The sequence below is a fragment of the Taeniopygia guttata genome, chromosome 4A, assembly GCF_048771995.1.
Source record: "Taeniopygia guttata chromosome 4A, bTaeGut7.mat, whole genome shotgun sequence".
In the NCBI taxonomy this organism is placed as follows: Eukaryota; Metazoa; Chordata; class Aves; order Passeriformes; family Estrildidae; genus Taeniopygia; species Taeniopygia guttata.
In genome coordinates, this window is record NC_133029.1 from 18,734,431 (window position 1) to 18,762,014 (window position 27,584).

At 55.4% G+C, this 27,584-nt stretch overlaps 1 protein-coding gene across 6 annotated transcripts in view; it reads right to left on the reverse strand.

Annotated features, from left to right (window-relative positions):
- NLGN3 (neuroligin 3) overlaps nucleotides 1–27,243 on the reverse strand; it is a 39,941-nt gene extending 12,698 nt beyond the window's left edge. The window contains exons 1-3 of one of the 6 annotated variants that reach the window (XM_030272983.4): nucleotides 27,106–27,243; nucleotides 7,803–8,548; nucleotides 6,653–6,712 (exon numbers count right to left, since the gene is read on the reverse strand). In XM_030272983.4, the coding sequence (XP_030128843.1) occupies nucleotides 6,653–6,712; nucleotides 7,803–8,280 (538 nt within the window). In that variant the 5' untranslated portion in view covers nucleotides 8,281–8,548; nucleotides 27,106–27,243. Of the gene's footprint in view, nucleotides 1–6,652; nucleotides 6,713–7,802; nucleotides 8,549–9,561; nucleotides 9,810–26,323; nucleotides 26,474–26,860; nucleotides 26,978–27,105 lie in introns of those variants that run through there. The other 5 variants (XM_030272984.4, XM_004176481.6, XM_072929293.1 and 2 more) reach the window with 5 other exon arrangements.
- Nucleotides 27,244–27,584: the final 341 nt, after the last annotated feature.

Below are 27,584 nucleotides of genomic sequence, written 5' to 3' on the forward strand. Positions count from 1 at the left end.
GCACCTCTCCCAGATCCAGGGCAGTGACGGGCACGGGCAGGACTACCCCAGGAGTGTGCCAGAGTGCCGCTTCACCCAGGCCCCTTCCCCGATCCTCCCTGGGGAGGGTGGCGTGGCAGGGAAGGCGCGAGTGGGGCTGTGACAGCATCAGTGCTGGTGGTGCATGAGCCTCTCAGAGCACTTGCCCATCCTCCTGCATCCCAGCCTGGCCCCCACCTGGTCATGCACCCTCAGCTCCAGGTAAGGCTCCCTCTCCTAGCAGCCAGCTGGGAACAGGAGCCCTGCTCCCAGCTCTGCTGCCCCTGAGGACAACTGTCCCCTGCAGAGCCTCACACCAAGGGTTGCCTTCCATGGCCACTGACCACCAGGCAGGTTTTTGTCCATCACCCCCACATGGTGTGTGGCTCGTTGTTGTGACTAGCCACAAACCACTGGTACCACTGCATGAGACCACTACAGCACGCAGGGATCCCTCATGACACCTACTCCCCTGAGCTGTCTGGCTCCATCCTGCACCAACTCCCTCCTTACAAGACTAGTTCCATGTTTCACTGAGGATTTCAAAGGCACCAATCAGCTTGACCTGACCAAGGTAGATTCCTAAACATATTAGTTTCTGTAACATCCTGAATGCCTTACAGGTCTGTGTCCCTTCACCAACTTGCAGTGCTGGGGCATGGGCCAGCCCAGCAGCCCCATGTGGAATGCTGCTGTGGATGGCTTGCTTTGAGCTTGGCACTCCCCAAACTGCAGCCAGCAGGAGTCAGGAGAGGTGGCCTGTGGGCTGGCAGGGAGCAGGGGTGCTGAAAAACCTGTGCCAAAACCCCACACCTCCGAAGGACTGCATGCCAATGTAGACATGAAGGCAAGTGCTCTGGAGCTCTGAATTTCAGGAAGAGGCTGAGTGTTCTCATCCCTTTAGAGCTGCAGACCAACACCTGCAACTCCTCTGCTCCCTAATGCCTGCAACAAAAAGTTCCCCAGGTGATGGCAACCTCTGGGGAGACAGCAGGGTTTCCCCCAGGCAGGACTTACCCACACAGTGCCTGCACTGTCCAGTGACTTTCCCCTGAGACAAAGGGCCCTGACAGCCTGCCAGGCACCCAGCTGATCCCAGAGTTCTACTGCCACCACCAATGGGCCCCATTGCCACTGCAAGGGCTTTCACAGCCCCCAGCAAAGCTCCCCTGAGCAAGGGGCAAGCTGTGGCTGCATGGAACTACAGGGTTCCATGCACAAAACTGGTCAGAAAGACAAAACTCGGGAGCCATGCTCACTGTCAGTCTGGGAGTGGCATTCTGCAGGTGACACGGGAGGTGGATAACAGAAATGGCAGCATGGAGTGGGACAGGATTTGAATTTACAAGGAATCTGTGATGGGGGAGGAAGAGATCTGGAATGACTGTGAGGCAGCTCCATCAGGGTGAGAGGCTTGTAGAATGCCTTAAGCAGCCATGACCAGCTGGAGACAATCTGGAGGAGTAGCAACCAGAAACCTTGAAAAATGCAGCAGGTATGAAAAGTTTACAGAAGGCTGGGTCACATGAATGCTGGGAGCAGAGGCATCCCAACATCCCAATACGTGAAAGACTACTGTGAGGTGGAACAGCAAGTCCCTTTCAGGCAGTCCTGGGGCTACAGGAAGCAGGATGAGAAGAAAACCTTTCTGGCAGAAAGGGCAGCAAAGCACTCAAAGAGGTGGCCTGGGGAGGTGTTTAAGACCAGGTGAGACACACTGCCAGAAGAGGTGAGGTAGAAGTGCTCCTGCCAAGGGCAGGGATGTATCAGTTGTTTCTTGTGCTGATTTTCCCTACCATGGTCCAGCGCCCCCCCCTCCCCACCCCGTCACCTCCTGCTTCACCACCCAGCCACCCTCTGAGCATCTCACATCGTTCTCCTCTTTTCACCAGCACCACCTCCATCCCTGTCATCTCTTGCCCGAGCATCTTCCTGCTGCATCCTTCCCACACTGCCTGCCCAGCCCGCCCCCAGCCACACACTTGGCCGGGCGTGCGCAGCCACTCAGTCTCTTTGCAGGAGGCTGCAAGCTTGACCTACTGTGTCTTCACTAGGAAGAGCTGCAAGCCCAGAAAGCACTTAAATGGCAAAGTACTCGTGCAGTATTTGCTAACCAGTGCTATGCACCAACCTCTTGGTACTTCTAAGGGATAGGGATTTTTCTCTAATGAAGACCACAGCCAGTGAGCCTTGATCCACACTGTGTTCAGAGTTGAGAAGCTGACCACAGCCAGCTGGAGATAATTTTCCATTCCCAAAGACCCTGGTGCTGTTAAAGCCCTGGAACTGGCCAGGCTGCAGCCCTCCAGCCTGGTCTCCTTCAGGGGACAAAAAGTCTCTGTGCAGATAAGAATGGAGGAATTAGCTATGAGGACTTGTCAGGTTGTAAAAGAGGGCAGTGGACAACATCTCTGTGACCTGAGCAACCGTCCTAGCTGAGCAGGGAGGGATCCAGCCGGAGACTGCTGCTGCAGAGCTCAGGGATGGCTGGGACAAGCCTCCAGCAACCTGAGCTTCAGGCACCGCGGAAGAGATGGCAGAAAGCAGCACTTGGGAAGCTAAGCAAAGCAGGAGTGCAGAGATGCAGGCCAGGGGAAGGGGAACAGCAGTAGCATGTGTGTGTGGCGGATGCAAAGCACAAACCTCACCCATCAGCAGGAACTGGCCAGGGTGGTTACAGCCAACACAGACTGTTGTGACCAAGTGGGCTTTTTGCCTCTTGCTGCAATGTTGACCTCCAGCACAACCCACCAATCCCCACAGCTCGTGAGAGCAATCACAGCTTCACTTCCCTCACTTTCCACTGGCTCCTGCCATGTCCAGGGACACCCAGCCCAGGAGATCTTCCTCTGCTCTAAGAAACACCACCATGCAGAGCCCTGCAGCGCCCACTCTTATGAGGATGGGTTTAAGCCTGTGGACTCACAGCTGAAAAAACTAAAAGGGCTCGTGGCTCTTATTCTCCTTACCCATCAAACACACCCTCCACTAACCCAGGAGGTGAATGTCTGTTGTCTGCCACTTCACTTTAAGCTGACTGCAAAGTGACATTGTTCAGGCCGATAGGAAGGATGCATATGCTCTTATCGGAGGCACTAGGAAGGTTTAAGTTGAAGTTTAGTTAAAAAAAAAAAAAATCACTTTGCCTGAAACACGGGCATCCATGCTGGATTTATTCTATCTTAAGTAAACCATACCAGCAGCACTGACACCAGCGCAAACAGAGATAAAGCAGGGTAAGGAGCCTCAGTTCTCAGAGCCTTCATTCTCAGCATGGTGTGGATAAGAGAAGAGCAGGAGCCTGAGATGACACCTTTCCAGTTCTAAATGTCTGTTCAGAGCACCCATAGGCAGCTCCAGCACCCTCTCCTCAGCAGGAGCTCCCTGGGGCACCCACTCCTGCAAAGTAGACATGATGCTGCAGGGAGCAGGAGCCTCTGATGACTACATGCACCCAAAGGTACACCTGCTGCCAGCCACAGTATCTCAGCTGCCTCTCTGGTAGTGACAAAGAACAGGGTCAAGAATGGTGCAGCTGTTGAACCTGCTGCTGCACAGGCAGGGACAGCTCAGCTGGGACCTGTGTCTGAGGGCCCTTCCAGCCATCAGCCCTTGCTCCAGGACTGCAGCACACCTTGGTGCTGCCCTGCCTCTCCCTGCCCTGGAATGATGCAGAGGAGTTATCTCCATCTCTGAGCAGGTTCTAAAAAAGCACTGCATCTTCTCACGCTCTGCTGCCTCCAGCAGCACAAACACCGACCCTCACCTTTGCAAATCGCTCCCCGGAGTGGAAGCGGAGCACCAGGGCGGTGGTCTGCCCACAGCCAGCTCTGCAAAGCAGCAGGCTTTGAGGGGGCTGGGAAGAAGCTTCCAGCAAGGAAGCACTGCAGAATTTGTGCAGCTGTAGGGAAGCCTCAGCTGGTACTTGGACAAGTCAGCTTCTTGGAGAGCAGCAGAGAAGCTGCCGAAGTGCTTCCTGAGCCCAGGAGCTGCTGGGAGCTCCAGCCACCCTCACACAGCAGAAGAAGACGCTGGACCTGCACATTTGTCTCTGTAATGTTGCAGACTCTTCACAGTCCCAGCCAGAGAGATTTGGGCATTCACTAATGAAAACCAGGAAGAGCTGCTAAGTGCAGGGCAACCACATTTTTCCCCTCCAAAAATGACATCCACCTCCTCATGCCCTGCAGCAAGGATTGCCCAGGCTGGTGAGGAAGGGAAGGAAAAATCATCTTGGCATCTACCACAGCCAAAAACAGGCTGGAAGTGTTGGCAGCACAAAGCATGGGGCAGAGCTGCATCTTGCACATAGGTACTGTACTCTCAGGAAGTGTGTCTGTGCATGTGTATGTGTACATGGTCTTTGGGTGGGCAGCACTATTTTTGCAGCAAAATCTGAGCCTCAAATGAGCCTCAGTACTGTCAGCTCCCCTGGCACCATGCATGGCTAGCTGCTCTCAAAGCACTGCTGCCCGGTGTTGCTACCAGAGAAGGGACCGATGTGTATGGAGGAGACTGGCATTTAGACAATTTCCACATAGGAAATGACTGTGGGCAACTGGGCACGAAAACAGGGATGTTTTTCTGTCCCAGAGATAAACAAGCATGACTGATAAATTCTCAGTCCTTTGTCTGCTCTGAAATACACAGAGCTTAGCGGTGGCAGAAGTCATGAAAATTCCAGTAAGGTGGGAGCTGAGGAATTTTCAACCACCAAAATACTGTTCTGTGAGAGGAGAGCTTATCACTGCTCATCTGTGGCCTTAGAAATAGTGATCATAATTATTCCAGAATGAGTCAATGTTCAAATGTTTAACCTGAGGAAATGAGCACTGCAGGTACATTACCCTCTCCCCAAGCATTACTAACCTAGGACACACAACAAGGAGTGTGGGAGCTTCTGTGTTTCATCACAAGTGACTCAAATTAATTCAAGCCAACAGCTACCAGAGCCTGGCCAGAGCTGGAGGGAAGTGCAAGTGTCCGGGTGCTTTAATTCTTGGCACGCCACACCTGGATGTCCAAACGGCTGGCACTGGGGATCTGCTGGTCCATGAGTCAACAGAGGCCAGTGGGGGCAAAGGGAATGTCCCCCACCAGCTCCCTGGGAGGTGACCAGAGGCAACTGCAGATGGGCTGCAAAGAAACCCAGCCCGTGAGCGGAGCCAGCGGGGAGGGAAACCCAGAAGATGAGCAGCACACCAAGGTGTTTTGTCATGCCTTATATCATCCCCTTTGCTGGCAGTAACTCAGAGCCTGCTTCCCTGGCCCTGGCTGTAGGGCTGGGGCTGGCGGGGGTCTGCCAGCCCTGGCAGCCGGTGGGAGGGCCGGGAGAGGAAGCGCTTTGAAGTGGCTGGTGATCACTGGCACAGCCGGCTCCGGAGGCAGCGTGCAGAGACTCCCTAATGCGCCAGCCCTTTCAGGGGCAGCCTTGGCACTCAGAGAGATGGCGTGTGAATAGCCAGGGCAGCAACAGGAAAAGCAAAGCAAAGAAACCAAACAACAGAACTGGGGGAAATGGCTGGAAGGAAAGCGCTCCCCAAACCTCCAAGCCCAGCTGCACTGGCCCCACCAAACCCAGGGGTGCAGGGAGACAGAGGCTGGGATGAGGGATGCTGCTGCTGCAGGATGCCGAGGACAGCAGCCCGTGCCGGCCAGGCGCCCTGTACTGAGCCTTTCAGAAGAGCTTGGCTGCCTGACCATCCACACATTCATCTTTAGGATGCACAGAGCAGTCAGCTCTCCCTGCCTGCAAGGGAGCTGGGTGGAGGGATGGGTGAGGCATTGGGTTTGACATGGAACCGAGCCAGCTACCATTTGTACATCTCTACTCCCTCGTGCATGTCACTGGTTGGGAATACAGGATCATTTAGGGGCAACTGGAGAAGGTCAGTGGAGGCAAGGCAAAGCAGACGTGTCTGAACTGGAGGTGCTCGGCTGCCCGTGGGGCAGCTAGGGCTCAGGGAGACTGCTGTGCCACGGGCTGGAGACCAAACCTGGCAGGACTGGTACTAGCATGGGAGTGTGAGCAGTGGGGAGCAGCCTTAGCAGGCACAAGACTCAGGGCAGAATCTGCACCATTTACACAACCAGGAGAGGCTTTATGCTTTTAACCAAGGAGCTCTGGATGCAAAATCATCAGGGATGCAATGGAGGGAAAACTCAGCCCAGGAGGGACTGCAGTCCCCCATCACACAGGTCCTTCCCTCAGCAGGTCCATACACTCCCCAGTGGGGTGACCCAACCCAAAGGATGGATGCATTTCAGTGCTACCTGCCACCAGAGGCTACCCATATGCCCAGGGATGGGGAGGCTGTCGGTGCCAGTAGGATGAAGGTGGGAGTGCAGGCTCAGCCCAGGAGAAGCTGTTCTGAAAGGCCTGGAACAACATGAGCATCCTCATGACCTGACCCCAGAGCTGTGCTCCCAGCTGGCTGGAGCATCTGTGGTGCTCCTCCCAGTGGGAAGCAGGGGGTGGCAAGGTGGGCTGCTTGGAGGGTCCACAGTCCGGGTAGCAGCACAGAGAGGTGCTGGAGGCGTGCTGCAGGCTGGGGGCCAGCCAGGCACCCTCTCACTCTCTCACTCTCTCTCTCTTTCCTCTCTGTGCCTCTCTGCCGGTCGGCTTGCTACATACCTCCTTTCCTACATATTTTCTTGTTGGGCTTTCGGGTGCATTCCTTGGAAATCCGTTTTACTGTAAAATGAATAAAAGACTACAAAATAACAGGAGGCTCCACTGATGGGAGTGGGCATGCAATCACAACCACGCTGCTACCCTCCCACCGCCCCCGGGACCGCGGGAAGTGGGGAAGGAGCGTCGCCATGGGAGGAAAACTCTGGGCCAGCCGTGCTGGGCGAGAAGGAAGGCATGAGGCATTCCATGGGCCCCAGAGACAGAGGAGTGGAGCCAGTCAGCCTGGAAGAAGCCACTGACCTGCCAGGCTGCTCTGCTGTGTGCAGCAGACCCACTGCGGGTCCCTTCTGGCCCGCTGAAAATCCCTGGGGGCTCCTGTTGCAGTGAGGCTGGAGCGGGCGTGCAGGCAGGCACTGCCTCCTCTGCCCTCTACTTACAGTTCAGGCGGGATCCCCTACAAAGGAAAAGGTTAGACAAGGAGGCACCCAGCACCGCTCAGCCTCACCCCAACAGGACCATGCCCCGTGCGTCCCCGGCACGCCAGGCTCATCGCTCTGCCGCTGTCCCACCGGCGGACAGAGGAGCAGCCAAGCGATGTGTCTGCCAGTGCACCCCAACCTCCCATCCATACCAGGGCCCAGAAAAGGGCTCTGTGGTCCCTTTCTTGCCGGAGCATCTTCCCAGGGAGAGGCAGAGAGTGTTCCTCCCAGCCGCAGCCCATGCCCACAACTAGCGCATGGACCTGGGGAGGGTGGGAAGCAGGGAGGAAGGACGAACTCGAACCAACTCAAGACAGAACCTGGCACTCGGCGCCTGTGGGGAGCACAAATCAGCTTGTCACTCTGTGGATCTGCAGTCAGAGTTGGATTCAGATTTAGCAATACAAAACAGGAACCCGTGACAATGCCATGGAGGTGGAGGGGTGGGACGGGGAGGCGTGGAGGAGCAGGAGCACGCGAGACAGAGACGGCAGCTGAGGGCAAGAGGGCAAGCTGCGTGGCCAGAGAAAGCTTTCCACAAACAGACAGCATGCCGCAGGGTCCACAACCACATGCTTCAAACACAACACCCAGGTGAGACCAACCACTGCTGGGGAGGGGTGGAGTGACCCCCACCTCACTCTCCTGCGGCCACCCCAGTGGGGACTCACCATCCTCCGTGGGGATGTAGATGTTGAGGTACAGACAGTCCTCGTTGGGGTCCTGGATGTACGTGGCCACAATATCCAAATTGGAGGTAAACCAGATGGGCAGCATGATCTCGGGAACGGCGTTGTGGATGTTCTGGGGACAGACTGGTGAGAAGTGGGTAGCGTTCCTGATACCTGACCAGGATGGTGGTGGCTCAGGGGGCATGAATCTCTTCTCCCCAACGGGGGGAGCGGCATAAGGAACCCCCAGGTACTGGTCCACGGGCCCCAGGATCTCACTGGGCAACGGCACGCGCACCCCTCGTAACTTCCCATAGTGCGTGTTGACAGTGGGCGAGTAGACCTGGCCCTCCATCTGCACAACCATCGAGGCAAAGCTCAGGAACCAGAGGGTGAGACGCAGGTCCCAGCTGGCCACCAGCTCAGGCACTTGGAGAACAGGGGGGAAGAGAGGGCTTCTCCAGAGTATCAGCCACATTGTCCGGGAGAAACAGCACCAACATCCAGGCCTGAAGCTCCTGGGGCGAGGTCTCAGAGCACCCCCATCACACCAAGTCTCCAGTTTGCCCACCAGGAACAGATGGAGCAGAAGAGACAGGAGTCAGGAGTGTGCAGCCCAGCCACACCTTCTGCTGGGTGAGTCGGGAGCACGGATGCAGGGAGATGTGGCACCAGCTCCTCACAGCCTCCCAGCTGCCTGCTGCTGCCTGCCCGCCAGCGTCCCAGCCCGGAGGTGACTGCTGATACTGTGGAGAGATGGAGGGAATTAACAGCAGACTTGCTCTGGATGAGTTGAAGACCTGCAGAAGGAGCCAGGATCTCTGGCTGAGCCTCCCACCCAAGGGTCCTCATTGGTTCTGCCACCACCCAGACAGGTGGCTCTGGGAGCAGGCAAAAGTGGGCTGAACAAGCAGAGCATGTGCAGACACACACATGATCTGCCCATGCCTGCAGAGCCCGTCCCCAATACTCAGGGGCTGCCCAGAGTATGGGTGCCAAGATAAGCAGACAGTGCTATGTCCCTCCCCACAAAGAGCCTGTTGGACAGCACTCGTGCCAAGCACAGCCCCGGCACAAGACCCCACTGGCTGAGCTGGAGCTGCCGTGTTCCCACACCACGTAGCCTGCGCCCCTTGCCTGGGCTTCAGCACAGCACTGCTCCCCTGGTCGGGTGCCACCGCCCCTCAGACAGCAGCAAACTCGACCCACATGCCAGGCACCCATCTCGCCCATGCCAGGCACCCATCTCGCCCACCAACGCAGTCCCCATCAGCTTCCCCCTCCACTGGCCAAAGCTGTGAGATCCCGGGCAGGACCCGGTGCTGGGCGGGCAGGAGGGGAGCAGCCAGAGCGCTTGTGGGCATCTACCCTCCCTCCCAGCCGCTCCCTGCCCCGGCAGCCCGGGGAGGCAGAGCTCCGCTCGCACGTCCCGCCGGGCCGGCAGCAGCAGGAGGAGCAGCTGCGGCAGCCCGGCCCGCGGGGAAGGGAGGGCACTGCAGATGGGCACCCGCGGATGTGTCAGCGCAGAGTCCTGTGCCAGGGAGCCCTCGCCGGAGGCTCTGTGCATTCCCAGTGCTCTGCCCTTCGCCTTCCAGCACCGCCTGGCGCACACAGAGTTATGTAAGTGCCCCCCGCTCGGCTGCTCCCGGGGGCCCGGCACCGCGGGGCTGCACTGCCCGGGGCTCCCCGCAGCTGCCGGCCCCCGGCGGGGCTGGCTCGGGGGATGCTCGCTCGTCCCGGCTCAGCCACACGTCCTCACCCCGGGAGAGACGGCAGCGCTGCTGAGGCACCTCTGTTTTGCCCCGGGGCATCCTGACATCCCCCACCCGGTAGATCTCTTCCAGGCTCAGAGGGGAGCAGAGTTGCTTTGAAATTATTGGAGCACAAAATAAGGGCTGTATGCAGATGGGAGTTTGCAGCTCTGGTGGAGGTTCAGTTGGGCAGGGATTCCACAAATAGAGAACACCTCATCCAGTGAGGAAAATCCGCAGGAAAAAAACCCCACCACCACCACCAAAAAAAACCCCAAAAAAACCCAAAAAAACCTCCAAAACCTCTCAGACAGACAAACAGAAACCCAGAAAAAAACCCCCAATCAAACAAAACACAATCAAAAACCCCAGAGAAAGTGTCTCAAATCTGTACTGCACATGTGCAGGCAACTCACTGCTGGTCATTAAGGAAATGGGCCCATGCTGTGCCTGCTCTCCTGATACACCCAAAGAACTTGGCAGCCTCAGGGTAACACAGTAAATAGAAACACTCATCTCAGAAAATCATGTTACTGCATTCAGCCCACCCAAGCAGCAAGGCCTCACAGGGCTGGGCATGCAGGCACCTCTCCAGAGCCTGCCAAGGGAATGCAGGTAATGCCAGACAAAGGAGGGCAGTACATCTCTGCACATCACTCCCCTTCACCTCCACCTGCCCCACCAGGCAGTGACAGAAACACACCAGCAGGAGCACAACACTGCTGCATTATCCCCCAAACAGATACCAAAGCTTAAGAAATAAAAGCTGAGTCAAGGGCCAGGAAAACAGCTGAGGCACTCAGGGACCCCAAGCTCAGTTCTGCCCATCACTTCTGGAGCTGCCTCTGCAGCACAGTGCCTTGGCTGCCCTGTTCTGCCTGCAGCTCTGGAAGAAAAACATCATTCATCTCATATTCCTTGCCGCAATGCTCCTTCTTCAGCAAAGAACTGACCTTTGCCTAACAGCGACATCCCAGGGGTGTAGTGCTGGCCTGGGACCCCCCAAAGCTGTATTCCCAAGCAGGATCTCAGAGGTGCTTCAGACCCATCACTCTGCCTGACATTGCTGGAAAGCAAACTGCCCAGTGTAAATCTTCTGCTTAGGTTCCTTCAGGTACCACAGGTTAGGATAAAGCTAATTATTAATGACTGTCATATCTAATTTGTATGACTGGAAGCTACAGGCAGCTTCCAATCTTTATGATAGTGCATCCAGTGCTCCCTGCAGAGCCATTTCAACTGATCTGTCACCATTTTCTGTCTGCAGGAACACCATAGCCCTGCCAGTGGCGGTTCACCAGCTGATTTCCCAGCTCCAGAGCTTCCTCATGGCTGCAGCCACTTGCTGCTACAGGCACTGCTGCTCCACCAACTCCTCCAGGAAAGCAATTTCATGGCACCAGGCAGTGCCACTACACAGCTGCCCAGCTGGGCTGCGCACACCAGTCACAGGGCTGAATTCACAACCCACTTTGCATCCGTGGAGCTTCCGCACGCCCACTGTAACCATCCTGTCCTGACACAATGAGGAATCTCTTTTTACAAAGCACAGCCAAAAAACAGCTTCTTGCTACAGCTCCTCAGAATTATGCTATGATTATATTCCTCTGGGTTTTTGTCTAATCCTCATCCAGCTCTGAAAAAACAAGAAAATCTGAAGACAAAAAAACCTAAGCTAAAATAGAATTAAGTACACATTCTTAACTTAATCAAAATGATGCTACAGGACTTAAAACTGTCTCCAATTACGAGTTTTACAAAGCATGAGGCACGGAGGTGAGCTGCAATAGTGATAGCCAAATATGTCCAGATATGGAGATGCACAGTCAAGGCCCAGCAGCTCTAATGTTACTCTGGAGAGACACAATGCCTTAACACTCAAATACAGCTCACAGTATTTTAACATTTGTAATTCCACATTTGGTTCCATCATTTTTTAAAGACTCTTTGCCTCCATCTGCACATGTCCCCACAGCACAGAATAAAGCACCCAAACAATCTCAGTGACATGCTTCTAAGCCTTCCTATGTCTGGATTTTTTCAACTACAAACCCAAAAAATGATGCAAATCCTATATCTGAAATTCCCTGGGTTTCAAATGCCTGATTTGGGATAATTACAATACCCCTGTAACACATCTGATACCCTCATATTGCTGTTCTGTGCTCTGTGCTTTCTGATGTAACTTCATGAGAACATAACATTTAGGATGGGAATTTAGCCTTAATTTAATGCTGACAAACTGCCATGAAAACCCAAGCTTAATCCCTTCCATTGTGGGTTGTTGCATGTGCCTTGTATTGCTGCCTGCTGCCTCAACAGCTCTTAAGCTTCTTGGTCTTCCAAAGCATGAGAAAGAACTGAGAGACCAGAGAAAGGACATTTCGTTCAGGGAAGCAATTCCCTTCACATCCCATGGGAGGTGGGAGAAAAACTTTCCCAGTTTTGCCGCCTACAGAGCTCTCACTCCTGCCTCCAGCAGGGAAGCCAAATGTGTCCCCCAGCAAAGATGGGCTGCTGCCTGCCAGGAGCCATGCCTGCCAACCAGAAATGGAACCAGGCTGGGCTGGGCAGACACAGCCAAACTGGGAATGCTCAGACAAGCATGCAGTGAGAAACTGGGAGCATAAAGACACCGCAGGCATCCCAGATCACTCTGCCAGGCCACTGGTGGGTGAGCAGAGGAAGTGAGGCTGCTAGCTGTTGGGGATGTTATTCATGTCCTTTGCAAAACAAACGCTCTATAGGTATTTCCACGGCCACACTGTCTGACAGACACTTCCTCCTCAACAAAGAGACGCTCTCCATGGAAACCTGGGTGGGTGGGATCCTCTGGAAGCCTCTCTGGCAGATGCATATTCAGGCATCTCGACACCAGCCAGACAAGCCGGATCCACACCTCCTCTGGCAGGAGGCCGAGAAGATGCGAGCAGCCAGCCTGCTCTCATATTGGACCCTTCCTCGGGGCCCAGCCTCCTGCCCTGAAGCACCAACCCCAAGTCCATTGCACTCGTGTGGCTCTGTGTCCCATGAGGTTCAGAGCCAGGACAGGTGGAGACTTGAAGCACCCAGCTGGCACAGATGGATGATCTCCAACAGCAAGCAATGTCCCATTGCATCCTCCAGCCACTGTGCCTTGCGCAGCTCTGGTCACCATCTGACCCGGTTGTACTTTGCTGAGGGCCAGCCCATGCACCTCAGAACAAACACGCACCCAGCAAGCAGCATGAGAAACTTCTGCCTTCTCTTCTCCGGCTGAGCTCCAAACCTTTCCACCAGCCTGTGCTCCAGGAGCTCAGGCTGGTGCTCAGCTCTCAGGCAGCGCACCTGCCAGACCCACTCCCCACCTGGCATCTCCTCTCCTCTGCTGGGCAGTAATCCCAGCTCTCACCCAGCCCCATCCCACCCTGTCTACAATACTGCAGAAAGCCCACAGGAAACCCCAGAGAGCAGAGAAGCTGCAGCACAACTGGACCGATGTGCTTGTGTCTCTGTGTCCCAGCAGTCCCTCAAGAGCATCCCTAAGCCTGCAGGTCTCATCCCAGGTTACCCATCCATGCCAAAGGCAGACGTTTCCTGGTCCCACAGCACTGTGGGGGCATTTCCCAGGTCCATCACAGAGCTGGTGAACAGCAATAGATGGCTCACAGTTACACTGAAAAGGACATGTAGGGTTTCAGAAAGGTCTGCCCTGCTGCTGCTGTTGCTCTGCTTTTCCATGAATTACCTAAATGACAGAACAGAGTACATTTCAAAATCTGCACGTGACACACCAGCACTTCAGAGGCCAGGATGGGAGTTTGACATGCTCCTGACAGACTGGGAAAAGCACTGAGAGATGATGGGCAGGACTGTAAGGCATTGGGAGGCAAAATAACTGCACAAAGAGGCCACAGAAGAAGAGACAACAGCAGTTCTGCCACAAGGGTTACAAGGGCTTCAGGTGAGTACAAACTGAACATGAGCCAACATATTATTGCCACAAAAAAAGGCAACTACAGGAGGATGTGTGAAAGGCCAGCTTACACATGAAGTAATTACTCTCCTTTCAACTCATAAAGACACACCAAGCAATTTTACTGTTGTCCAGAGACCAGTTCATTCCCCAAAAGATTTGGACTGAGAGAGGCCATGCAAGAGAGACCAGCAAGACAATCAAAAAGCTTTGGAGAAATGTCTGGAAGATTTGGATTAGTCTAGACATGAAAAGTCACAGGGCACAGTTTTATAACATGCAAAGGCCACTGCAAAAAAGTTCAGAACACTCTGCCCTTTTGTGCAAGGTAGGAGACACATCTGTATTAAGAAAGAAAAGTTAAGTATACACCAGGAAAAGTTAAAGCACCCCATGGCTACCTGTAAAGGGTGCTACATGGCAGAGGGATGGACCGAGTGACTCCCAGCAGCCCCTCCAGACCAGTCTCCCACACTTCTCATTACCCTAGCTGGCAGCTCTGCCCCTGCCCTCATTCATTCAGCATTTGCCACCATCTGGGTATACACAGCCACCCTGGCCATGAACCCTTCAGCATTTAGGCTGCAGAGCAGAGCACTCAGGAGGCTTCCCAGCACCGTGGAGCCCAAAACATCCATTCTCCACTTGCAGAGGCCTCTCCCAGAGTCCAGTGTTCCCCAGCTCACTCTCCTCCTGAGGCACATCTGCAGCTCCCCCATATGGAGGCACCACAGTCACTCCAATGGAACAGAAGGAAAATAGTTACAAACCTCACCCCTGTCTGCATCAAAATATGTCCCTATGCTTTGCCTTTCCTAGCTCCTACCCACAGTACCACCAATATTTTAAGCTGAACATCAGAAGCCTATGAGACACTCCACTGCACATCCTTTGCCCTGGGGAGAGGATGAGGGACCACGTGAGAAGTGTCAGTTAAGTTCCTCAACGCTGCAAGAACATATGTGGGACAGAAGCTCTTTGACAACTCCCAGACACATGCCAAGATCCTCGAGAGCTTCCATTCATAACAGAAGAATGTTACTCAAAATGCCTAGAAACAGACAATTTCAAGAGCCACTTCTGCTGTGGTGCCAAAGGCCTCCCACTGCAATATGGCCTGTCACCATTTGCTCCAGAGCCTTTAATGAGTTCTCCATGAAGGAGCCAAGCCCACCTTGGGAAGGACACCAGGGGCAAAGCAGACCTTTCCCTTGCCCACATTTCAGCCTTTCCAGACACTTCTGGTGTTGAATGTCAGCACACTGCTCAATGCCCTGCTCCAGAAGACATGCTACCCAGCAGGTGAGATAACCTGGATCATTTCCAACTCTTGTTCAGCATCAAGAGCTCAAAAAATGCAGGAGGTTTCTCAGTGTCACTGAGCTGTGACTGGTGATGCTGCTGAAGGACAGCCTGGGAGCACTGCAGGAGGGACCGTGTTGGGGTCAGCACCCAATACTGCTGATGCAAGAAGAAGGTGACCATTACAGAGGATCCAAGGACAACTGTGCTTGAAAGCCTGGAGTTTTTTGGAGTGGGCTACACGCTCACCTTGAGTTAGTAGAGATTTTGAATGACCTTCGCACTCACTGCTTCCCAGGAGCCTGGTGGAAAGCTGAGACAGGGCCACATGGCACAGCCCACAGCTGCTGTGTGAGCAGAAGGCTCTGCCAGGACAGGAAGAAGGCAGTGGCAGCAGCCTCCCGATGGACTGGCGGGCTCCCACATGGCTCAGATAGCTGCTGGAAGCAGGCTATTTATTGCCACGTTCTGGATAGAAATAATCTGGATTATCTCACATTATGGCTTTTCTGAACCCAGCATGAAGACACGGTGGCAGTTTTTCTCCCCCTCACCCTGCTATTTGCAGTTTCAAGGTGCAAGCACTCACCTGCAGGGCCGGAGGCTCAGGAGCATCACCCTGAGCACAGCCGGACCCGCACCCGCTCCCCAGCCCGACCCGCGGGCAGCCAAGGAAGCGCCTGGCTCAGCCCGGGCATCTCGGGGCGCCGGGACTCCCCGCGGCCGGCAACACCGGGATGTGGCACAGCTCTGCCCGGGTGAGCAGGGACGGCTGGCGGCACCGGGCCGGCTCCCGGAGCCCCGGGCGAGGCTGAGGCTTCCCCGCAGCCCGCGGGAGCTGTCCCGTCAGCACCGGCCCCGCCACACCGCGAACCGCGAACCGCAGCCCCGGCGCCAGCGGAGCGGCACCTCGGGGCTCCTGGCAGCCTCCTGAGCAGAGAAGTGGAGAGGGAGGTGCTGAGCTCTCCTCCCTGGTACCCAGCGATAGCACAGGGGAACGGCTCAAAGCTGTGCCAGGGAAGGTTAAGAAGCATTTGTTTAGCCAGAGGGTGGTCAAACACTGGAACTGGCTTCCTAGAGAGGTGGTCGATGCCTCAAGCATGTCAGCGTTTAAGAGGCATTTGGACAACGCTCTTAACCACATGCCTTAATTTTGGGTCAGCCCTGAGTGAGCCAAGCAGTTGACAGGACGACCATTGTAGGTCCCTCCAAGCTGAGATTATTCTATTCTATTCTATTCTATTCTATTCTATTCTATTCTATTCTATTCTATTCTATTCTATTCTATTCTATTCTATTCTATTCTATTCTATTCTATTCTATTCTATTCTATTCTATTCTATTCTATTCTATTCTAAGCAGTGCTTCACAAATAAATATTAGAATTACCCCATCTCTGGCTTTGTGCAGGCAGGTGACTGACAATGCAAAAGTGCATGCACAGAACCCTGGAACTTCCAGACGAGTACTCAGGAGTGAGCTGACAGACAATCTGCTGTCAGCAAGCCCTTGGCACCAGCACAGAGTTCATGCCAAGACAACTTCCTCACTCTCCCACACATCACAAACAAGCATCAGGCACCTACTCTAGGCAGTATAATCTCCCTCAAATCTGTGATCAACACTCCACAGCTAACAGCCCAAGTTCAAATCTCACCCAGCGAAGAGAGAGCTGACTCCACCAGCAGCATTCCCCTCACTTCCCTCTCCAGCTTCAGGAATCCACACGTTGACATTATCCACCTGCTCAACACCATCCTCCTCACATCTGCCAGAGTGATGCTTCCTCTCCTAAATGATTGCCCTGGAAATTACCATGGCTAACAGGGGCCATTTTTAAAGTTAACATGGATCATTATGACTGAATTATGTTAGGAACAATTACACAAGCACAAGGCTATTATCAATAAGCTTTTGAAAGTCCAAGTCCAAACACATTAATATTTTTTATTATTATTAGCAAAAGCAGGTTTGAAGTCCAATGAAGAAAGGAGATTTTGGCAACACAAAGAGGCTGGTTCAATGACACCCCCATTTCTGAAATGCCTGAAACTGAGGCAAGTATGAAACCAAGCTGCTGATGTAATGTCCTTGCCCAAAACTCTCTCATACCGCAGCCTCTCAAGATCCTTTCTGGGCACCCAGCCATACAAAGGACATAAAGACAACAAACAGGCCATAGGTAACTTGCACCATGTCCTACCCATACCACCACCTGTGCTAGAACAGCTCCAAGGAAAGCTCAGAAAGCATCAGTGGCTGCAGGCAGGTGAGCGTGTGCACAGCCAATGCTTTCCATGGACTAGTGTGGACTGGGGGAGGTTCTATAAATGTAAGGAGGTGGGCTGGGCAGAGAGGAACCGACTGCAGCTTAAAATACATGACTTCCTGCAAATGTGATTAGGGTGGGCAACAAAATCCAAGAGTGTTCTGAATGGGAACAGCTTCATCCAAAATAAGTTGTCAATGTTTCATTTTTACTGACTCAAAGCAGGAAGCCAAATCCACTTATCAAGGGTTGAAATCCAGACAGTGGCTTTGGAGCCTCTGGTTTCAGCAGCACATCCAGTAAAGGACTGTTTCTTTTACCAACATCTGCCCCAACCACCCATTTCTGCCTAACATCACTCCACTTTTTATCAGCTCAGAAAGGTTTTCCAGAGCAGAATTGTGAAACAGGTCATGGAAATAATCTGGGATAAAGGTAATAAAACCCAGGACAAAGAACAAAGATGAAGGAAATAGCTGAAGACAAGCAGGAACTAACTTCTGCACAGAAGCTGAAACATGACACAGTAAGTTTTCTCGTAAAGAGATAAGGTTACAAGTTATGTGGCAGTGTACAAGAACCATCTTTGTGCACCACGTGTTACCACCACCTTGTCTTGTACCACGAAACACCCAGCCTGTGGAGCAAGATGGCTCTATGAGGAGAGCACATCCCTGTGCAAGGGATGGTGTGGGCCATCCCAAGAGAGCCACCACCCATGAGGGTCCCAGTGCAGGCAGCCGAGCCACATGTGCTCCCCCAGGGCACGGGAAAAGCCAAGCATTGCAGTCCAGCACCAAACTGTTTCCTCACTGCGGGGTCTTTGCCCAGGAAAGCTGTCCCAGGAGATGTTTGAGCTCATTGTCCACACCACCTCCACCTTGTTACAATAGTCCCTACTGCCAGGTGAAACACCAGACAGGCTCTGCACAAACACAGGTGCCGAGAACTTGGGATGCAGGGCTGTGCCACCCCATGCTCCTGAGTTTCCCACAGCTGGGAGAGATGCAGGTCCTTTCCTGTCTTGCCAGAGAGATGCCCCAGCTGAACTCCAGCCCACTGCCCTGTTGTGTGCCCCAGCACACCCCACTGGACTCAAATGCTGAGTTTTATGTTAGTGTGAGTGGCCCTGCCCAAAGATCAGACACGATTTTCTGACCGTATTGCAAATGTCCCTTTAAGTCTACTGACATCAGCAGTGACCCACTGCTCCATGACACTGCAGCATTCCTGGGGGCACAATAAGTCCCAGCTCTGTGTGGCTGGCCTAGGAGACCACAATCCCCTCCTCACAGCACTGGACTCTTCATCTACAACAGAGGGCTGCTCTCAGAGAAGCAGGGAATGGGATACACAGACCTCGGGCAGGAGATAGGGAGCAGTGACCACTGGTAGCAAAGCACAGGTACAACAGAGCACAGATCAGTGCAAGGTGCATTTGCTGATGCTGTAATGCACATTCCCTCTGCTCGCACCAGCAAGCAGGTTTCAAAGATCCAAATGTGGGGGTGGGAAAACGCCATTGCTGCTGGAAGCACCATGGACTCCTCCATCCACACCACCACCCTGCAAGCTGTCGGTGGCAGAGGGCACCGGGTCCTTTTCCCTGCCAGCTGCAGCACGCTCCGTGCCCCGCAGGGCAGGGGACAGCATCCCGGGGCAGCACCTCTGGGCAGAGCTCCTGCGGGAGCCGCGCTCGCTGGGCGGACCCAGCGGCCCCATCCCGCAGCAGCCCCGTCCCGCAGCAGCCCCGTCCCGCAGCAGCCCCATCCCGCAGCAGCCCCATCCCGCAGCAGCCCCGTCCATCAGCAGCTCCATCCCGCAGCAGCCCCATCCCGCAGCAGCCTCATCCCGCAGCAGCCCCGTCCCGCATCAGCCCCGTCCCGCAGCAGCCCCGTCCCGCAGCAGCCCTGTCCTGCAGCAGCCCCATCCCGCACAGCTCCATCCCGCACAGCTCCATCCCGCACAGCTCCATCCCGCACAGCCCCATCCCGCAGAGCTCCATCCCGCACAGCCCCATCCCTCACAGCCCCGTCCCGCACAGCTCCATCCCGCACAGCCCCATCCCGCACAGCTCCATCCCGCACAGCCCCATCCCGCCTGACGTCAGCCTCCGCAAGGCTGGCGGCGGACCCGCCGTGCGCCGCTCCCACACCCGCCCGCTCCGCACGCTGCGGCCCGTGCTCCGCACAGCCACGGCTGTCTACAAATTGAATTTCACACTCGCACGCTCCGGAAGAAGGCACAGGTGCTGGAGGAGCCACCCTCCCCCTCTCCACATCTGCCTTCCCGCTCGCCCCACCCCGCTGCTGAGGGCCGGGATCGCGGCTGGAGCTCGGGAGCAGCTCCCGGGCAGAGCCCCGACAGGCACCGGCGGCACCGGCTCACGGCGGAGAGACGCCAGGAGCCCGGGGCCCCTGACACAAGGGCTACCCCGAGTGCTGCTGGCACCACACAGCGTCCAAAACCGCCCATCTGCACCTCAATGAGAGAAAAGCCCATCCCAGAGTTACTGGTCTCCCCAGAAACCCTACAGGCTTTCCCAGGAATTCTGGAAATGCAGATTTGGTATGTGCTCCGGTAAGCAACCTAAAGAGTTCATACAGTTGTCGCAGCCAGAGACCACCACCAGCACAGGTTGTGCGCACAGCTGGTGGCAACAGCCTCTACCCAGCAGCTTCCTTAAGCGGGGGAGCCTGCCCTCAACAAGGCCCTCAGCTGCTCACGTTCCCAAACCAAAACCAAAGCTGCTGTGATTTAGCAGAAGACCATGGAAGCACCCTGGACTGGAGCCTGCAGCCACAGCAGCTCCACAAAGTCCTGCTCACGCAGCCAGGGCTCACTAGAGACTCTAGGCCAGGCAAGCCAGCAGCTAGAAAGGAAACCCATTCAAATTTAATCCAAAGTGTATTTTATATTTTCCCTTGTAAATTCATCCTCCCATACTTTCTATCTTTGAGCACAAAAAAGCAGAAAGCCTAAAACCTCTGGCAAAAAAAATCCTTTAATGTGTTTTACTGCAAATACCACCTCATGTTAGGAAATAAATTGGACCGGAGCAAATCAGGCAGCCTGGGGATGCCCTGTTCTCGACAGAGGGAGCAGACCAGAATGAAGCAGGACAGACAGGCATGTTGCAAGGACCAACAATGCCAAGGAAAGTCAAGTTCAAGTGCCAAGACAGCTCTTGTGATCCCTGGTGCTCCTCAGAGGCCCCTGAGCAAAGCTTTGCCTCAGCAGATGCCCACTTGGAAGCATTGCTCCCAGTGGACACAGGAGGAGATTTTTGTTACAAAGAGTGGGAAACCAACTGGCTTCTCTTAAAGTAGTGAGTATCAAAGTACAGCAGCTCCCTGCCCAAATCTGCAATCTCAGATTTTCATCCAGAGACCCCAATGGCAACAGAGACCAAAAAGACAGGACAGGAACAGAGATTGTTTCTTTCTTAAGGCACAGGACAGCTGCTATCCAAGGGAAATCTTGCTTTGTAGTTTCCAAGGACACCTTTGTGCTACTGGCTGGACACTTCCCTCAGTCCTCCTGGAATTAATAAGGGTGAGAAACAGCATCCTCTTCATAAGCAACAGCCTCACTTGACCTCATACTGCTGCCTGCCAGCCAAAACCCACGGGGCACTGCTGGATCCCCAGCTCATCCCTGCATCCTCCTCTCCAAGTCTACTTCTCCCACAAGAAACCAACCACTCCCAAATCAAGGCTCACATCTTCCTGCTACCCTTGCATGCCTCTGGACATGGAGAAGCTGGAGAACAGCCTTTTGGCATCCCACATTCACCAAGGTAAAGCTGAACGGGACCTCACAGGTAGCAGGAAATGAGTCTTTTATCATTTGAGGACAAAACCAGGAACAAAACTGACACTGATGTGTATGAGAACAGGCAGAGGCAGGGGATTGGAGGAGGGGGAGATGAAGATCAGATCCCTGGTGATCCCACAGTACCTATCATGTGCAGCAAGTACCAGGGAATTGGGACAGCTCTAAGATGAGACTCTAGCTCTGCTGCCAGCGTGTCCCTGTGCCCAGGGAACCAGAGCTGTCAGGGAGCACAGCAGGAAGGGACACTGCCATTCATTTTCAAACCAACTGAATTAGTACCTGATCAGTAGACAAAAGCCTGTCAAAGGTCTCCAGCAAAGGGTTCTGTGAAGCCAAGGCTTGGTGCTTAGCACAGGTCCTGCATCTCCCAGCAGGTGCACCTCCATCATGTGGGGAAAGCATGCCATGCTCTCAGTGAGGAAGCAGGACTGAGCACGCATCCATCGCCCTGTGCCAAGCTAAGTAACAGGACTGAATGGGAATATACCCATCCTTCTTTACCACAGCCCAGAGCTCCCTCCTGGCCCCACGCCTTGCTCTGTGTACTTGCAAGCAGTCAGAAACATAAGCAACTCACAGCTCAGCAGGTGCCCACGCCATTGGTGGATCTCAGCGTATTTATTAGTTCTGAGGGAACCTCTTGTCCTTCTTGATATCATCCCATTTCTCCCAAAACTAATGCAAGGTTTTGCTGTTCATAAAACCTTGTCCTGAGGACATCTGTGATTTGATAGCACATCTGTAAGAGGCAATGCCCCTCCTCCTGTTTGGCACCTCCCCAGAGCTTAATTTGACATGACCTTGCACTTGTATGAAAATAAACAATGAACAGTTAACCTCTATTGCTTCTCTCCTGGCCTCCTGTAGACACATCTTATCCATCTTCTTTCTGTTGTTTCTTTTCCAGTCTGAAGAACCCTGCTTTATTTAGCCTTTTTTTTTTTTTTTTTTTTTTTCAGAGGCCACCAGACCTCTGACCAACTCTGCTGCAACTTCCAGGCATTTGACTGCACAATGATCTCAACACCCACACATCTCTCTTGAGCTCCCCGTGGGCAGCTCCAGAGACAGACACACAGAGCGACCCCTGTCCCCTTCTCCTCCATCACGTCCCATGAGTCCTCAAGTTGCTCAGTGGTGCCTGGAGTTATGTGAGGGCAGAAAAAAGACATGAAGACAGTTGGACTCACACATTCACCTTCACAACTCCTTTAGCACTGGATGCCAGCAGCAGGACATGGACACGATCACCTCCACAAGGAGTGCCACACAGACATTTTGGCCACGTTACAGATTTGGGCATCTTCTCCCACTCCTATCGAGCAGCACCAACTGCTCGATGAAGGCCAATTCCCTGCAGCCCCTGATCATCACAAAAGGGCATTCTCAGAAGTCGCCTCCCCAACCCCATCCCGGAAGCCTCCTGAACAAACTCTTCCCAGCCATCCTTGCCCTCAGCAGCCCAGGCCCAGACCCAACAAGGCTCAAGCAATGTACAAGCCCTGTAACATGCTCTCTCTGCAACCTTTCCCAAACTTTGCCACCTGCTCTGCTGGCACGGTCAGAGCATCTGGCCACCAGGCAAAGTTTCAACTCTGCTTGCCAGGCACTTTACAGGATGTGCTTGCACTGAGATGCAGTTTGAAAATAACAGATGTTACTCCACTGTTCTGCATTTTGCAGTGTCAGGAACAAGGCTTCTTTACCAACAATCCTCTGAGCTCCTTGCCAAGGTGGTCTCATCCCAAACAGCATTCCCCAGAACAAAATCTTGCTCACGTGCTGTCCCTGCTGCCAGGCAGACAACATGGCAAAAGGAATATACTGCAAGAGCAGAGTTTCCACACACAACTTCAAGAATTAGCAGGAATGCAAGTTTCGTCATGGACTGCAATACCACATGACTACTGAGCCCAGACAAGCCTCCAAACTGCACATAACCTCCCATCCAGGGAAAACATCCAGGAGCTACACAAACCAGACAGGACCTGGCAGCTGCAGCCAGAAGCACCCATGTCTTTCCACTGCTCCTTCTTCATCCCCATTTCCTCTCAGTCAGACTCGCTCCAGGGTCTGAGTGATGTGGGTTCAAACTGGCAGCTCTGGCAATTGCAGGACCATTTATTCATTCCCCTCACACCCACAGCAGAATCCTGCTGAGGGCAGCAGCACACAGTGCTGGTCACAGCCTGCTCCCTGCCCCCAGCTCTGGGGAGTATCACGGTAGGAGACCACCAGAACATTCAGTCCCCCATCCAGCACCACTCAGCTCAGCTCAGTCCTCAGACCCAGCTCTCCTCGAGTGCCCTGGTACCAGGATCCAACCTGCCTCCTCCTGCTGAGGTGCCCTGTGCTGCCTGTGACCACCTCCCCCCTGTGCCGACCCAGAGCCACAACAACGCCCTTGGCTGCCTTTCAAAGCACTGTCAGGGGCAGCCAATAACCACAGACCACCAGTGGAGCAATCTCTGTCTGGGATCCCACAGGGAGCCGGTAACTGCCCTCCCAGTGGCACTGGGAGTTCTAAGGACACCGCCAAACTGTGCCCCATCCCTCTGCACTTGGTGCACAGCTTCAGGATGGCAGATACACAGCCCCTCTGTGCTCTGCTCTGAGATTCCACAGGCTCCTCTACAGCTCCAGAACTTGTTGCACATACACACACTCCGTGTCCCCATCCCTGACACTCCCCACCATCCTTCCACCCTTCTACTGTTACTGGATCCCTCCAGTTGCCACCAGTGCAGCCTGGACACTTCCACACTGCTCTGTCTGAGGCCACAGTAGTTCCGGGACAGCCAAGAGAGCTTCCTTTCTCCCCTGCCTGCTGCAAAGAAATAGCTTCTAGAAGGAAGAATGCAGGAAGATGGCAGCAAATTGCTTGGGAGGCAGCAGACTCACTGTAGCTGGGGGGACTTAAGGAGCTGGCTGAGCTGATGCTGTTTGGGAATTGCTTATATGGAGCTTAGAGACTTGATAACCTCAAGGTCCCTTTCTTATTAGCTGTCCTAAAACACCTCCTCCCTTGACATAAAGGCCAACATGGACCTGCCAGAGGATTTTGGCAGTCACTATCTCCTTGCTTTTGCTGGCGGACGTGATGCTGATCAAAAGACATCTGGAAAAAAAAATTTCCTGTCTGTGTTGGACGTGAGCACCCAGAGCAGCCCCCACAGAGAGCCAGGACAAACACAGCCACCACATCTGGAGCCTCAGCAGAGTGCCCTGCCAATTCTCACGCTGCCTCCTGAAGCTTTGGCAGGCCCCTGTCCCTGGGCAGCCTGCTCAGTAGCTCCACTCATGACTCCCAGGTTCTGGCTGCCCTCACCACTCTGCTCTTGAGCACCTTCCTTCCAGCCCTTTGTGACAAAAACCTCTACATGGGCTCTGGAAAAAAAACCAGCCCCAGATGAAAAATGCAGGGCAACCCCCTTGACATCAGCTCAATCCTCCTCTCTAACAAGGCTGCCCTAGATGCTCGCTGCTGGTGAGTGTGGGCAACTGGAGGCTGTGCAAGGCAGCACCATGCACACCCTGCCAAGATGGGGCCCTGCAGCTCCCATTTTCTCAGCCCAGCACTGTGCAGGGCCCTCAGGCCCATGTCCAAGGGCTGCCCTGCACCTTTGGCAGCTTCTGTTTGTGCTCTGGAGGTTGAGAGCTGCGTGTTTGCAGGTGTCCAACCAAACTCCACATCCCGACTGCACACGTAACCATGGCAACTGCACATGCGAGTGGCAGAGCCTCGAGCCCGGCTAACTGCAAATGCAAATGAAGCAAACACATGCACAGTGCTAAAAGTGTGACCTCTAAATGTCAGCCTTTAACCATTTTGCAGACAGCAGCTCTGCTGGCGGCCACCTGCAGCCTGCAGAGCAGGCAGAGGTCAGGTTCCAGTGGGGACCTCTGGGTGCCCAGCCCTGCACCAGGTGCTGGCATGGGTGCTGGGGTGCACGCCTGGCAAAGGCATTTCCCAGAGCTAAGGGTGACTCCTGCCTTGGCAACCAGCAGCTCCCTCTCTGAGGACACATCCACTCCTCACCCAGTTGGCAGATGCTCCCAGTTCCACAGAGGACCCTGGTTGGCCGAGGAAGGAAGGTCCCACCAGGCTGACACAAAACATGGCCAGAACGGGAGCTTGTGGGGAGCTGGCTCTGCCTGGGGCCGAGCCAGCAGTAGCATCAGATGAGGCACTCTCAAAGGATGGAACAAAAGTCCCAGCCTGTCTGGGATGTCATGTCAGAGCCACCTCCCTAAGGGAGGTCGGTGGCCTTGGGAAAGGCTGCCGGTAGAGGCATTAGGAGGTGTCACCATTTAGGAGAGTGTGGTACAGAAACTGACTGGCTGGACAAAGGCCTCAGATCCCTCACCATTTCTCTCCCTTGCTGCTGACAGCACCAGATGCAGACAGATCCCAGAACTGACCGTCACCCACCCCCCTGCCCTGCTCCATGCCTTCCAGCACAGCAGAGTCAAGCTCAGGTGTACAGTGCTAACTCCAGCCACAGCATGCATGGCTGAGGCCACCAGCAACCCCTGCACCCACCACCCCACTCAGGGACAGATGGGTAGATGGATGAATGGATATCTGGCCTGCTGCCTCGCTCAGGAATGAGTATGGCAAGCTGTTTGACAGCAAGCCTGCCTCCAACTCAGTCCCGGGCCCAAGAGGGAAACAGGGAATATCCTTTCACTCCAGAAGCCCAATGGCTAAAGTCATGCCGAATGCAATGCCAAATAAACTGAGCCAAGGGGATCTCCTGCCTGCCCTTGACCCAGGGATGCTCACACCATGACAGCCTTGTGCCTGTCAGCACCAGGAGCATCCTTGCACCCCAAATAACCCACCCCCCAGGACCTACAGCGGTACCCTCAGTACCTACACCCCACCACAGCCACCCCACAGCCCCGGGGAGGATCCCAGTCCCCCGGACTCCCGCCGGAGAGCCCCGCTGCCCGCTCCGTGCGGGGTCTGACGGGCCGGGCCGAGCGGGACCGGACGGCCCGGCGGATGCGGGCGGGGGCCGGGCCGCGGGCCGCGCAGCTGAGGCGGTTCACAATCCCCCTTTCAGCACGTCGCCATGGCAACCCGCCGGCTCGCCGCGGCCGCTCATCCGGCCCCCTTAACCCTCGCCGTTACCGCCGCCGCCGCGCTCGGCCCCACCCGTTAACCCCCGCCCCGCCGCGGCCCGCTCCGACGCCCGACTCCGGGACCGCGGCCCGAACCGGGACCACCCCCCGCCCCGAGAGCCCCACGGCCGGAGCGGCGGCCAGCCCAGCCCCGCGCCGTGCGGCCGGTCCGGCCGCCCTCCCCATCACGAGCCGCCGCGGGCAGAGCCGTGCCGTGCCGTGCCGTGCCGTGCCGCGCCGTGCCGGTCCGTGCGGGGCGGGGCGGGGCGGGCGCACTCACCGTCGGGAGCGGCGGCGCGGCTGGGCCATGCCGGTGGCGGCTGTCCCGCGCCCCGCTCAGTCCGGCCCGACCCCGCACCGGGAGCGCGCGGCGCGGGCACGGCGGAGGCGGGCTGGGGAGGGGCCGTGCCGCAGCACCCCTTCGCTGCCACCGCGCTGCTCGGCACCGCTGCCCGGCACCGACACCCCGACCGCCCCGATCGGACATCTCGCAGCCCCGCCGCCGCGCCCGGTACCGCACGGCCCGGCACCTGCACCGCCCCGGTCGCTGCGCCGAGGGGATGCCGCGCCCGCCGAGCGCCGCGCGGTTCGGTACCGCTCCCTCCGGGTACCGGCACCAGCCGCCCCTGCACCCCAGGCCCCCCAAACCTGCCCTGCTATCGGCCCTGGGCGGAGGGGGTCACCCCCACCTTCCCGACCGGAACACCTGCACAGCCCCAGTAAACGATCCCATCTGTGGGGGCATCCCGGCACGGCCCCAGGCACCCTGCACTGTCCTGTGCATACAGAATCCTGCCCCACTGCAACCTGTCCCTACCCCAGTCACTCTGCAAGGGTCCCGTTCCACCCTCGCATAGCCCCGGGCCGTGCTGCTCCGCACATCCTACAGCAGCCGGAACACCCTTCAGCCCCGGCACATTTCCCCACAGCCAAGGGAGTGGTCCCCGCCTCTCGTGCTGCTCCGCAGTGCTCAGCGAGTCTAGGGAGGATTCAGCAGGTACTCAGTATGGGGTGCCCCAACCCAGCCTCAGCCCTGGGGCCCGGCCCAGCCCTGCCACGCACCGGGCTTCAGTGTCAGCAGCCACCCATAGGCTCCCAGCAGCACGGCGCAGCAAGACCCAGCACCTCTGTCATTCCCCTTCCGAGCATGGGGGGATTTTCCCCTCCCACTCATGGCCTCCTGGCAGGAGCTGCCTCTCCTACAGCCTGCCGCTGCCCATAGCAATGTTTCAGTCTTGCCTGATGGGATTACAGAAATCATTTGAAACAGGGCATGGATTTGGGTCTTGATGGATGTATCTGATTGCTGCCTCCCTCTGCCATTGCCAAGGTAGCATCAGCTGCAATGCCTCCACAGAGCAGGCACCGTTTCCTGTTTAAGATGTTTGCATGGCAGCATCTGAAGGGCAGCAATTAATTTCAACTCTCCCACACACTTCTGGCACATGCACTGAATCTGTGAAAGTGCAGTGGCAGGGAGATCCATTGCACCCCAGTGCAGGTTGGGCTTCACCTGCCCCACTGCCTTCCAGCTGCTGCTG